General features: G+C 45.0%; 1 protein-coding gene across 1 annotated transcript in view; it reads right to left on the bottom strand.

Moving 5' to 3' along the window:
• The window catches only part of Acsf2 (acyl-CoA synthetase family member 2), a 40,724-nt gene extending 27,686 nt beyond the window's left edge, over positions 1-13,038 (bottom strand). The window contains exon 1 of the mRNA XM_008838346.3: positions 12,851-13,038. Coding sequence (XP_008836568.1) covers positions 12,851-12,978 — 128 coding nt within the window. The 5' untranslated portion in view covers positions 12,979-13,038. The remainder of the gene's footprint in view (positions 1-12,850) is intronic.
• Positions 13,039-13,262: the final 224 nt, after the last annotated feature.

The raw sequence follows: 13,262 nt of genomic DNA, 5'->3' as shown, positions 1-13,262 counted from the left end.
GTGTGTGTGTGTGTTTTATAGAGGCCAACTGGATGGCTCAGCAGGAGTGAGGTGCTTGCTGCTAAGCCTGATGACCAGAGTTTTATCCCTGGGGCCCAGATGGTGGAAAGAACTGACTCTCACAAGTTGTCCTTTGACCTCCCTCCACACATGTGCACCATGTTGCGTACACACACACACACACACACACACACACACACACACGATAAACATAATAAAAACCTTAATCCTGCTCTGAAAAAAACAGCCAAGCAAACAGCAAGAGGTTTGTTTCCTGAGGGTCCAACACTGACAGGTAGTAAGCCTGGATCCTTTCTGAGCACACTGCTCTTTCCACTGCAATCCATTCATAGCCTTCCCTAGTGGCCTTACTATAGAGCCCACCAAATGCCACAGGTCTGTGGAAACATCCTCTGGGGAGAATTCTCAGCAGGAGTGCCCCATAGGCCCTGTCTGTCCTCAAGCACCCTGGGCTTCCTCCTATCTGTGGGACTCAATTATTGCCTTAGCTCACTCTCCTGTCTTCCAGGTTCCAGCTTGCCTTTTGTTTTTCCCCCATTTTCCCCAGCACCAACCCATAATGCCTTTGTACTCTGTCTCTACCCAGGTAAGGTCTTGTGCTCCTTAACTATCAAGACTCACAAGACCTGAACAGAAAATATAAGTTGGTTGGGTCAGAGAACTCCTGAGATGGCTTTGGCTTTTTTCTGTCATATTGCAGGACAGGCAAGTAAAGAGCAGGCTGGCAATCACTATTAACATAAAGGATTAATCTATTTTGTCCTGGATCAGATAGTGAGCACAGCAGAGCTTGGGCTCCACAGAGCCCCTCAGGCCCAAAGGAGAAACTGTTCACTTTGCCTCCCTACCTGTTGGGTTGTGGTTCTTGGAACTTGAACTAGAGATCAGCAAGTGAACTTTTCCCCTTGCTGGAAACTTAAACTGCCTCTGGCCTGGGGTGAGATCTCCCAGTCCTGGAGAAGAAAGATGGACAGGACTAGAGCCAGATGCTCAAAACTGCAGAAGCACCTTGAGCTAATGTCAACCTGTTTCCCTGGAGAAGGTGTCATGCCAGCTCCCAGCAAAGCTTTGGAAATGAAATGGAAAGCAATCTCCTGATTAGACTCAAGTCAAGAACTAACACTGACCTTTGTTCCAAGGCTGGTAAGATGATTCTGTTGGTAAAGGTGTGTGACTCTGTGTGCTGCCAGACCTGAGAACAATCTCTGAACCCACATGGTAGATGAAGAGAATCAACTCCCACAAGTTTTCCTCTGACCTCCATATTTGAGCAAAGACACACAAGTAAATAAAGTAATTTTAAAATAAGAAAAAACATAGTGCTGGAGAGATGGCTCAGTAGTTAAGAGCTCCTTTGTTCTTACGGAGTTTGGCTCCCAGTACCTATCAGATGATGTGCAACTACTGCCTGTAGCTCCAGCTCCAGGTGATCGAACATCCCCCTCTGGCTTCCAAGGGCACTGAGCTCACATGCACATACATATACACATACACACACACACACACACACACACACACACACACTCACATCATTAAAAATAAAAATAAAGGGGCAGGAGAGATGACTCAGTTGTTAAAAGCACTGGCTGCTCTTGCAGAAGACCTGGGTTCAGTTCCCAGCACCCACATGGCAGGTAACAACCAATAATAACTCCAGTTCCAGGGGAATCTGACACCCTCTTATGGCCTCTGCACAGATGCACTTACATACATGCGGACAAAACACTCACATATGTACATTTTTTAAAAATCTTTACTGAAAAATAATAAAAGTAAAATATAAGGCTGTATATGGTGGCACCTGTCCTTAATCCCAGCACTCAGGAGGCAGAGGCAGGTAGATCTCTATGAGTTCAAGGCCAGCCTGGTTTACATAGTGAATTCCTGTCTACCCAGGAATACATAGTAAGACCCTGTCTCAAAAAAGAAAAAAAAAGAAAAGAAAAACGTAAAAAAGAAAAACACTCATCATCAATAAGACCAAAAGACAAGCAGGTGGGCCAAGCATGTTGGCTCACACCTGTAATCCTAGCACATTGGAGGTAGAGGCAGGAGGATCTAGAGATCAAGTTCATCCTCCACTACATAGTGAGTCTGAGGCCAGCCTGGTCTACTTAAGATCCTGTCTTTTTCATAAGACCCTGTCTACTTTTTTTGAGACAGAGTCTCCCTGTAGCCCCAGCTAGCCTGGAACTCACTAAGTAGATCAGGCTGGTCTTGATCTCACAGAGATCTAGCTACCTCTGCCTCCTGAGTGCTGGGATTAAAGGCCTACACCACCACACTCAGCTAAGATCCTATCACACACACACACACACACACACACACACACACACACACATATATTTTTTATGTGTATGAGTGCATTTATATAAGTGCACCCATGTCGTGCAGTGCCCACAGAGGTCAGAAGAGGATGTCAGAGGCCTTGGAACTGGAATTCCAGACAGTTGTTAGGGGCCATGTGGGTGCTGGGAATAGAATTGCTGAGCCACCTCTCCAGCTCCCTAGATCCTGTCTTAATGAAACAAAAAAGTAGGACATAATGTGCCCATATAAAATTGCCTTCTAAATAACCATAGGATAGTGCTGCTGTGAGCTTTGGTCACAGAAGCTTCTTTCTGCAATGGTCATCAGTGACCTAAGAGATTCATAACTGGTCAAAGTTCAGAGAATAAGTGACTACTGAGTGCCCAGTCAGAAATGAGACATTGTATCACCACTTCTAAGCTCAGGGAATGGTGCAGGAGAGAACATGAAAACTCACAAGACCTCACCCCTCCTTGAAGACTTGCACCAAACAACAGTTGACAGGGAAGGGAGAGACGTTTTCTTCAGTGGTATAGCCACTGGTAAGGTGCCCATGCTCCTGTCAAACTCCTACCTGTAGTCTTGTAAACAACCCAAATATAACTCATCAGTATCCACACATATAAACACACACACACACACACACACGAAACTAGAAGGAGGACTAGTTGGGAGTAGGGGGGATAAGAGAGGGTATAGGGGTATATATGACCTAAATACATTATGTACATGTATGAAAATGCCATAACAAAAGCCATTATTTTGTGTAATTAATATATAAAAACATTTAAAATGTTAAAATGGACCCTGGGCACGGTGGCACATGACTTTAGTCCCAGCACTTGGGAGGCAGAAGCACAGGGATCTCTGTGAGTTCAAGGCCAGCCTGGCCTACATATTAAGTTCCAGGCCAGCTGGGGCTACAGGGAGACTGTCTCAAAAAGACCAACAAAAAAAAAAAAAAGAAAGAAGTTAAAATGATTATATATATATATATTGGTGGTGGTGGTGGTGGTTTTGAGACAGAGTCTTTCTGTGGCCCTGACTGGACTGGAACTCGCTATGTAGACCAAGCTGGCCTTGAATGCATAGAGATTCACCTTCCTCTGCCTTCCGAATGCTGGGATTAAAGACATACCCAATGTTAAGTATTTTAACATAATAAAACTATTGGGGGAGGGGAATAAAAAGAAGCAAACTATTAAAAAATAAATAATAAATAAACAAGTGGGGCTGGGGATGTAGCTCAATGGCAGTGCACTTCCAATACATGCAACATGCTGGCAAAATACTCCCTGGAAAAAAAAAAAAAAAAAAAAAAGCCTGGGTTCATGAGTTTATGAATATCATTTAATACATAAGACACGAGATTGATTTTAGCCTGCTTTTGAAAACCTCGCAAATCAATAAAGACAATAAATGAGCAAATATGAACCGAGGAGCCACCTAGGACATAAGAACAATGAACATTTCAAAAGATACACAAACTCCCTGGGAATCAGGGCAGTGTAAATTAAAATCACAATGCAATGCCTTGTGCCCCAGCAGAGTGGCCCGGGAAGCACTTCCAAGTCTGACAATTCCACCAGCAGGAAAGTAGGAAAACAGCAAGATTTGGTGGCTGCTGGGAGTTTCAGCAGCACAGCTCCACCCCGGTGGTGGGGGTGCGGGGTGGGGGGGCGGAGCATCCAGTAAAGCTGCAGTGTAAGCTCCTCAGTGCAGCAAGTCACACGTGGACTGCTGTGCAGCAGGGAACACCAAAAACCTAGATCTATGGGCGTTAGCATGAGCAGATGCTTGCTGGGGGAAACTAGGGGGCTGTTTTTGCTGAAATCACAAAAGTACAACATGTATCCTGTAGGAAAACAAAAAGTAAATTAAGAGCAATTGTCACTCACTAGTAGGATTCCAAGTGCTTTTCGTGTTTAACAAATGTAAACTTTATATACCAAATGATACACTGTGTTGCATGTGGGCTCAGGGATGTGTTAAAAGTATAAAATGGGCTGGTGTCATGGCTCAGGAGGTAAATGTTCATTGTTCTTTGTTCATTGTTCTTTGTTCATTGTTCTTTGCCTGCAGCCAAGTCTGATAATCCAATTGAATCTCCAGGACCTAATTTGTGGCTTCTGCAAACTGTCCTCTGACCTCTACACATAAGCCATGGCATGTGCTTGCCCACACACAATAAAAATGTAATATACATATAAAATTTCGAAAAGTATAAAACACTGGGTGTGGTGGTGGTCTTTTATCCCAGCACCCAGGACGCAGAGGCAGGCGAATCTCTGTGAGTTCAAGGCCAGAAGAGTATAAAACACTAGGCTAGGCGTGTAGCTGTATTGGAGCATTCTCTTTTGTTAAATAATTTATTTATTATTTTTATTTTATATGTATGAGTGTATTGCCTGCATCCATGTCATGCAATGCCTGAGGTCACTGGATCCCCTAGAACTAGAGTTACAGACAGTTGTTAGCTGCCATGTGGGTGCTGGGAATTGAACTTGGGTTTTCTGCAAGAGAAGCCAGTTCTCTTACCTGCTGAGCCATCTCTCCAGCCCCTGTGTTGGAGCATTCTTAACATGCGCTAGGCCCTGCATTCAGTCCCACCACCAGGAAAAGAGTGTAAAACATGCTGTGACACAACATACAGCAAATCTATGAGGAGGATATAAAAAGGACTTCATTTTTAACTTTTTTTAAAGATGTATTTATTTTTATTTTCATTTATTTATTTTGATCTTTTTGAGTCAGGGTCTCTCTGTAGCTCCAGCTGGCCTGAATTTTCATTTTTATGTGTAGGTGTTTTGCCTGCATGTATATATATCTGTGTACCACGTGTGTGCCTGGTGCCCATGGAGGCTAGAAGAGGGCATTAGATCCCCTGGAGTCAGGCTTATAAATGGTTGCTAGCCATTTGGGTGTGGGAACTGAATCCAGGTCCTCTACAAGAGCAGCAACTGCTCTTAACCTCCTAGCCACCTCTTCAGCTTTGGACTTTGCTTTGTTTTCTGGGACAGGATTTCCCCCTATCCCTAGCTGGCCTGGAACTCACTATGTACATCAGATTGGCCTCAATCTCATAGAGATCCACCTACCCCTGTCTCCCAAGTGCTGGGATTAAAGGCATATACCACCACATCTGCCTGATTTTTTTTTCTTTTCTTTTTAGATTTATTTTTAAATTATTTGGGGGTGGGGGGGCTTCTGTACACATGTGAGTACAGTAGCCCGTGGAGTCCAGAAAAGGCTTTGGAGTCCCAGGGTCTGGAGTTTCAGGCAGTTGTGAGCCACCCCATTTGGGTGCTGGGAAGACAACTCAGGTCCTCTACAAGAGTAGAACTTGCTCTTAATCATTGAACCATGTCTCCAGCCCCATAAAAAGAACTTTAATTTGATCTATAATATTTTATTTCTTCTATTAAAAATTTTCTGAAGTATGGATTAGTTTTATTTCAGAGTATCAGATACACAGGTGTTTGGTTTTCTATCATGAGGCTATATTTTATGTATTCTCACTTAAATTTTTAAATTTTGATTTATTTTTTTAATTCATTTTTATTATGATAATTTAAAATGTTTTAATTTGTTTATTTTGTGTTTATGTGTGCATGTTGGGGGGATGAGCACGCCATGGCGTGTGTGTGTGTGTGTGTGTGTGTGTGTGTGTGTGTGTGTAGGTCAGAGGACAATTTGTCTGGAGTCTGTTCTCTCTTTCTACCATGTGGGTTCTGGGAATCAAACTCAGATCGTCAGGCTTGGTGCCAAGTTCCTTCACCCACTAAGCCAAATCATTGGCCCTATTACTTGACTTTTTGACTTTTAGACCAAGTCTCAAATAACCCAGGCTAACCTCAAGTCCATTATGTAGCTGAAACTGGCATTGGACAATGTTCCTGCTTCCACCTACCAAATGCTGGGATTACAGACATGTACCATCATACATGGGTTTTGATTATTTTTATATTATTAAGAGGAAAAAATGTAAGGGGTTTGCCAGGCAGAGTGGTATTCATTAATAGTTTCAACTACTTGGAAGGCTAAAGCAGGAAAATCACTTGAGCCCAGGACTACACAGGGCCAGCATGTGCAACATAATAAGACCCTATCTCTTTGGTCTTTTTTTTTTCTTTTTTTTTTTAATATTTTATTTTATTTTATTTTTATTTTATGTGTATGAGTGTATTGCCTGCCTGCATGCAGGTAAGTGCACCCGTGTCGTGCAATGCCCTCGGAGGACAGAAGAAGCCTGGAACTGGAGTTACGGACAGTTGTTAGCTGCCATGTGGGTGCTGGGATTCAAACCCTGGTCTTCTGCAAGAACAACAAGTGTTCTTAACCACTGAGCAATCTCTCCAGCCCCCCCACTTTTTTTTAATATAGGGTCTCCCTGTAGCCGCAATTGGCCTGGAACTAACTATATAGACCAGGCTGGCCTTAAATTCACGGAGATTGTCCTGCCTCTGCCTCCCAAGTGCTGGAATTAGAAGGTGTGCACCACCACTCCTGGCAAGACCCTAGCTCTTAAAAAAAAATAGGGGCTAGAGAGATGGCTCAGTGGTTAAGAACACTGACTGTTCTTGCAGAGGACCTGGGTTCAAATCCCAGCACCCACGTAGCAGCTAACAACTGTCCATAACTCCAGTTCAGGGGATCCAACAGCCTCTTCTGTCCTCTGTGGGCATTGCATGACACAGGTGCACTTACTTATATGCAAGCATAACACTCACACACATAAAATAAAGATAAATAAAATAAAGATAAATAAAATAAAAAACTGAAAACTAAAGCCAGGTATGGCAGCTCATTCCTGTAACTCCAGCACTCCACAGGACAATCACTATGAGTTTGTGACTAATGAAGGCTATATAATGAGTTCAAAATCAGCCTGGGCTACAGTAAGACCCTATCTCAAAACAAAACAAAACCTAGGAGCTTAAGGAGAGTAGCTACAATATTCAAAAGATGCAGTAACTTGCTGGCAGGGACAGGGGACTCCCATTTGTGGAAGGAGGAAGAGCCCTCATTCATGGCGAATGGGCTGTGTGGTAGGAAAGTCTCGGCCTCATCCAACACTCACTTTTGTGTACTAGTTAAACAGACCACCACCTCTCAGAGCTCACCGCAGTTCAAAATGAGGTTGTCTTCTCTGATCCCCCCCACCACACACACACACACACCACCCTGAGATCCATTGTCCTACACACCACTTCCTCAGCCTATCTGCCACTCACCAGGCAGTCACATGCCATGCAGCTGCATCCTCTGGGGCTTTTTGCCAGGGGTTGACCTTCCAGAAGGCTTTCCTAGGCAGGAGGGACTAACACTGAAGGACTGGGTTTGAACCTGTAATAGCTAGCTGCCTTATCCTGAAATAAAATTATAATTTTTGTTTTGTTTTTATGTGTTGGGAATAGTCTCATGCAAGCTTGGCAAGTGTTGTACCACTGAACTACATCTCCAGCCCTAATATTACAATTTGATCTACCTGCATATATGTTGATACAGTTATATTAGCTACAATGGCAGCTATTATTCCAGAAAACCAAAATGTGGTTGTGGCAAATAAAATCCAAAATAAGAACATTGCTGGTAGTCTTAATCCATGGCCTACTTAACAGTGGTCACTAAAAGCACAAAAATAATATAATGCTTTAAAAAGTCCTCAAACTAGTCAAGGTGGCACATGCCTTTAATCCCAGCACTCAGGAGGCAGAGGCAGGTGGATCTCTGTGAGATTGAAGCCAGCCTGGTCTATATAGTGAGTTCCAGGCAAGCTGTGGCTACAGGAAGATCCTTTCTCAAAAAAACAAAAAAATTAAAATTAAAAATTAAAGTAAAAAAGGTCCTTAATGAGCAACTGTGGTGGTGTACAGTTCCAATCCTAGCACGTGGGTGGGTGAGGCAGGATAATTGCCATGAATTTTAGGATAGCTTAGTTTACATAGTTCCAGGCCAGCTTGGCTACAGAGAGAGACCTTGTCTAAAAAAAAAAAAAAAAATGGGGAAGAGGAGCTAGAGAGATGGCTCAGTGGTTAAAAGTGCTTGCTGCTCTTGTAGAAGACCAGAGTTCAGTTTTGAGCACCCATATTAGGGGGCTCATAACCATCTGTAATTCTAGCTCCAGGGAATCTGATGTCTCTGGCCTCCATGGACACTTGCACACATACATGTGCAACACACACAAAAAATAATTAATCAATAAAACGTAAAAACATTTTTTTAAAAAAATGAAGAAGCCAGATGCAGTGATGACTCTAATTCCAGCACTTGGGAGACTGAGGCAGAAGGATTCTTTTGAGATCAAGGCCAGCCTGAGCTTCAAAGTAAGACCCTTTTCCAATAAACAAACAAAAATAACACGGTCTTCCTAAAAATAGTCTTCAGTAATGGGGCCAGTGAAATAGCTCAGCAGCTTAAAATGCACAAGGCCAAACCTGAAGACCTGAGTTGAATCCCCAGGACCCACGTGATAGAAGGAAAGAACCGACTCCCGAAAGTTTTCCTCTGATCTCCATTGAACTTTTACTAAGACTCACATCACATGTAAATAAAAACAAACAACAACAAAAACCTTACATCTGGGGGTGTTGTAGCTCAATGGTCGAGTGCTTGCTCCAGGTTTGAAACCCAGTACACACACAAAAAAGTGTGATGGCTAATCTTCATTGCACATTTGACTGGATTTAAAATCACCTAAGAAATACAACTCTAGTGTGTCTCCAGAGTGGTTTAACTGAGAAAGGAAGAGTCACCCAAATGTGGGTGGCATGATCCCAAGAGCTGGGGTGCCAGACAGAATAAAAGGGGACAAAGGAAAAGGCAAGCTGAGTGCCAGCGTTCATTTCTCTCCCTAGCCATGGACTCGTTGTGACCAGCTGCCTCCCACTGCTCTTGTCACCAACAATGCCTTCCCTGACATGATGAACTTTACCCTCAAACCAGGAGCCAAAATAAATCCTCAAATTGTTTTTGTTGGGTATTCAAGTAAGTAACTACTACAAAAGGCAAAGAAGAAATAAAAGGTAGAGCTGGGTGTGGTGGCTTATGACTATAATCCCAGCAAGGAGAGGCTGAGACAGGAGGATTACTGTGCATTTGGGGCCTACTTGGGCTACACAGAACTTGTCTCAAAAAGTAAAAAGAAAGAAAGAAAGAAAGAAAAAGAAAGAAAGAAAGAAAGAAAGAAAGAAAGAAAGAGGGAGGGAAGGAGGGAGGAGGGAAGGGGAAAGGGAGAAAAGAGAGAGAAATAGAAAAGGAAAAGAAAAAAGGGAGGAGAGATGGAGAGAGGGGAAAAATTCTGTAACTTGAGAGGTTGAGTAATGAATTTAGACGTGCTATGGTTTGAATGTAACCTCAAAATTTCATGCATGTAGGAACTGATTCTCAAAATTCATACATTCATGATTCTTGGGAGTATGACCTTTGGATCATGAGGGCTGTGCACTTGTGAATGTAATACTCCATTCATGACTTTGTGGATTAATGGGTTATAGAGGGAGTAGCTTTGCTTTGAACAAGTTCTCCCTGGCATGTTTGCTGGGTCTCACCATGTGATACTCTGGGCATGTCATGACCCAGCAGGATGGCCTTCACCAATGCCAAGCAGATGCTGACACCATGTTCTTGGTCTCCCCTGCCACCAGAACTTTGAGCTAAATGAGCCTCTGAAGAGAGGCTTATAAATTGCTCTGTTCTGTGGTGTTCAGTTATAGCAATAGAAAACAAATACATAAGACCATTAAAATTTGCTGAGCAATACACTGAAGATCTACATAATTTACCATAAAGTCCTATGTAATTATATCATAAAGTCTATGATCACCACCAATATTACCTCCCTGAAGGAATCCACAGCCTATGAACATCGCAAACTACAAAGACTTCCTGAGGAGTAAGAACCACAATAAAGATTCTGAACACAGTCTCCATTGGTGGGGAGTTCACTTTCAGCATCTTGAATGGAACGCTATATATGTATGTACTTGTGGGTAAAGAAAGTACATAGGAAGTTGTTATTTGGGTCAAACACTCTTCCCCCAAAACAGGGGAACTAAGGACATCATTTGCATAGCATGCACAAGGTTCTGGGTTTGAGTTCCAGTACTGCCAAAAAAAAGAAAAAGAAAAAAGACAGGAGACATTTCTAAAGCCTGAAATACTTAGGGCTCAGGCACCCATGCTGCAGGCTTCCCCTTGAGATCCTCGTACAGAGCCCCAGGAGTCAGAGGTGGGGGCTGGTTCAAGACACTTTCCCTTTAAAGGGATTGCTAAGGTCCACATCAGGTCTAAATCTTAGCTATCCAGGAATCAGCAGGCCACACCTCAAAGACTGAGAGCAACTGCAAACTTCAGTCCCTCCACCCAGCCAGCCAGCAAGTACTACCTCATTAGTAACAAACTAGCCAGACTCAGAAATTAGGTAACATGCCTCCTGATCATTCAACCATAGGCTGTCACTCAAAACAAACTGGCCTCAAATTCTTCTTCCTTCCCGTTCCACAAAACCAGCAACCTGAGGCCCCCGACTATAACTCATGTCTGTAATCCCAGGACTAGGGAGGCTGAGACAGGAAGATTGATGGCTTCAAGTTGGCCTCTACATGTACTCACACATATCTGCATGCACACACATGCGCACCTGTACACACATGTGCACACACACCCCATGAACACATACAGCACCTACACACAAATCAGGAACGTTGTTATGTAACAAGTTAGGTCTGATTTAGCATCATAAAATAAGTGTGCTTCAGGGAGTGACTTTCTTTAGAGCCCTCATAGCCTGAGGGGGCATTCAGGAGTTCAAAGGTGAGACAAGGCAGCTAGGAATGGGGGAGGGTAGAATTGACCTAGGGAGGCACTAGGAGAGGAGAAGGTAAAACTGCAGAAAGAGCACACAGATCCCTTCAGTGGGTCCCATCCACTGCCCAGCCTTAATCCCCTGGGTCTCCTCAGGAAATGGGGCAGAGGAATGGTAAAGTACTTCATTGGGGCTAGACATGTAACGCAGTGGTAGAGCGCCTAACCAGCATGCATGAGGCCGAGTTTCATTCCCAGAAACACGCACCTACACACACACACACACACACACACACACACACACACACACTACTGTCTGCTTTCTAGCTTTCAGGAACCAAAAAAAAGTTCAAGAAAGTTATAACCTGGGTATTCTGACCAAAAAGGAATCCTCTAACAACTTCTCAGTCCACTTTTTAAAAAAAAAATTATTATTTTTATTTTATGTGTATGTGTGTATTGCCTGCATGTAGGTAAGTGCACCCGTGTTGTACAATGCCTGCAGAGGACAGAAGAGGCTGTCGGATCCCTTGGGACTGGAGTTACAGACAGTCGTTAGCTGCCATGTGGGTGCTAGGATTTGAACCCAGGTCTTCTGTAAGAACAACCAGTGTTCTTAACTGCTGAGCCATCTCTCCAGCTCCCCAACTTCTTTTTTCAAAAAAATCTAGTTCTCAGAAATATTTCCTGTTTAGGCTGTGTCTCTACTTTTTCATGTCCAAGCACACAGGTCATGTAGTATGGACAACAGTGTCCTGATCACAGGCTTCCTGGAGGGGTGGCAGGGCGGGCTCAGTTGTACACAGCCCTTCCCCCTACAGGATGCTTAAGATACTGCCACTGACACCACTGACCCTGTGTGGTGGCAGCTCACCTTTAATCCCAGCACTTGGGAGGCAGAGGCAAGCCAATCTCTCAGTTCGAGGCCAGCCTGATCTACATAGCAATTTCCAGGCCAGATGGGGCTACAGGAAGACCTGTTTCACCCCCACCCCAGAAGAAAGAGGAGAAGGAGGAAGAGGAGGAGAAGGAAGAGGAGGAAGAGGAGGAGGGGGAAGAGGAGGAGGAAGAGGAAGAGGAGGGGGAAGGAGAGGTGGGATACCACCCCTCACTTCATTGCATAGCCAGCCCTCCCAACCTTGACCTTTCCCATTACAATCTCCTGGAGTCCCCAAAGCCACACCAGCTTTATCCCTGCCAGCCCCCTTCCCTAGCCCGGGCACTGAGAGACGAAAACTGGCCCAGGGGTAGGCGGCAATGAATGAAAACAGGGGGCTCGTTGTCAGCAGCTGATGTGAGAAAAGGGACTGCTATGCTCAGTGACCTGGGGACCCCTAAGCAATCCCCAAGTTTATCCCTAAAGATGATATAGGTGAGAGAACAGTGTCCTGCGAGCACTTGCCCCGATCCCTCAGGGTCACAGCTAAAAAGCCCTGGGTGCCCATACGGGAAGAAAATAGAATCCGGAACTAGAATTTGGACTCAAGGCAGGATTACGGCGGCAGGAGCTCCAGACCCCAGCCAGCCCCTTCCCCCGTGGCCTGGGTGGTAGGGTAAAAAGCGTGTGTGTGGTGCGGGTGAGGGGCGCATCTTCTTCCCAGTGAGGACATCCAGCCGCGGGCCCCCCACGAAGTGGGATCCGTCCCCTTGGCAAACTCTGCAGAATTCCGGTTTCCTCGGAGCTGCCCAGGCCCCTCTCTTCCCCTCCGGGTACCTGAGCGGGCGGACATACTGCAACTTCTTTTCCTGCCAACCTCGAGAGAAGACCGCCCGGGGTCCATGCACCCGCAGGCTCGCAGTGCACAGCCTCCCAAAGTGCAGCATCCCGAGGTAGACAGCCATGGCTCCTTCCACCCGGCGTCCCCGCCCGGAGTAAACTTTGGAAAGTGAAGGGAAGCTGGGCGAGCGCCTAGCGGGCGGGGAGGCGGGGAGGGTCAATCTGCCTATGGGGTGCCGAGGACTGGGTCCTCGCTGGGCGGAGCGGGGCGGGGCGAGACCCTGGAGCACCAACTCTCGACTCTGTCCTGGGCCGCCTACAAGTCGGATGTGGGCTCTCCGAGCCCGCCCTGGAAGAATCGTCTCTGTTTCCCTTGGGATCCGAAGATCTCTCTCTCTCTCTCTCTCTC

Source organism: Nannospalax galili, unplaced genomic scaffold, assembly GCF_000622305.1.
Source record: "Nannospalax galili isolate Female #2095 unplaced genomic scaffold, S.galili_v1.0 scaffold95, whole genome shotgun sequence".
In the NCBI taxonomy this organism is placed as follows: Eukaryota; Metazoa; Chordata; class Mammalia; order Rodentia; family Spalacidae; genus Nannospalax; species Nannospalax galili.
Note: the sequence above shows the minus strand (reverse complement) of the source record. Positions and strands in the feature narration are given on the sequence as shown.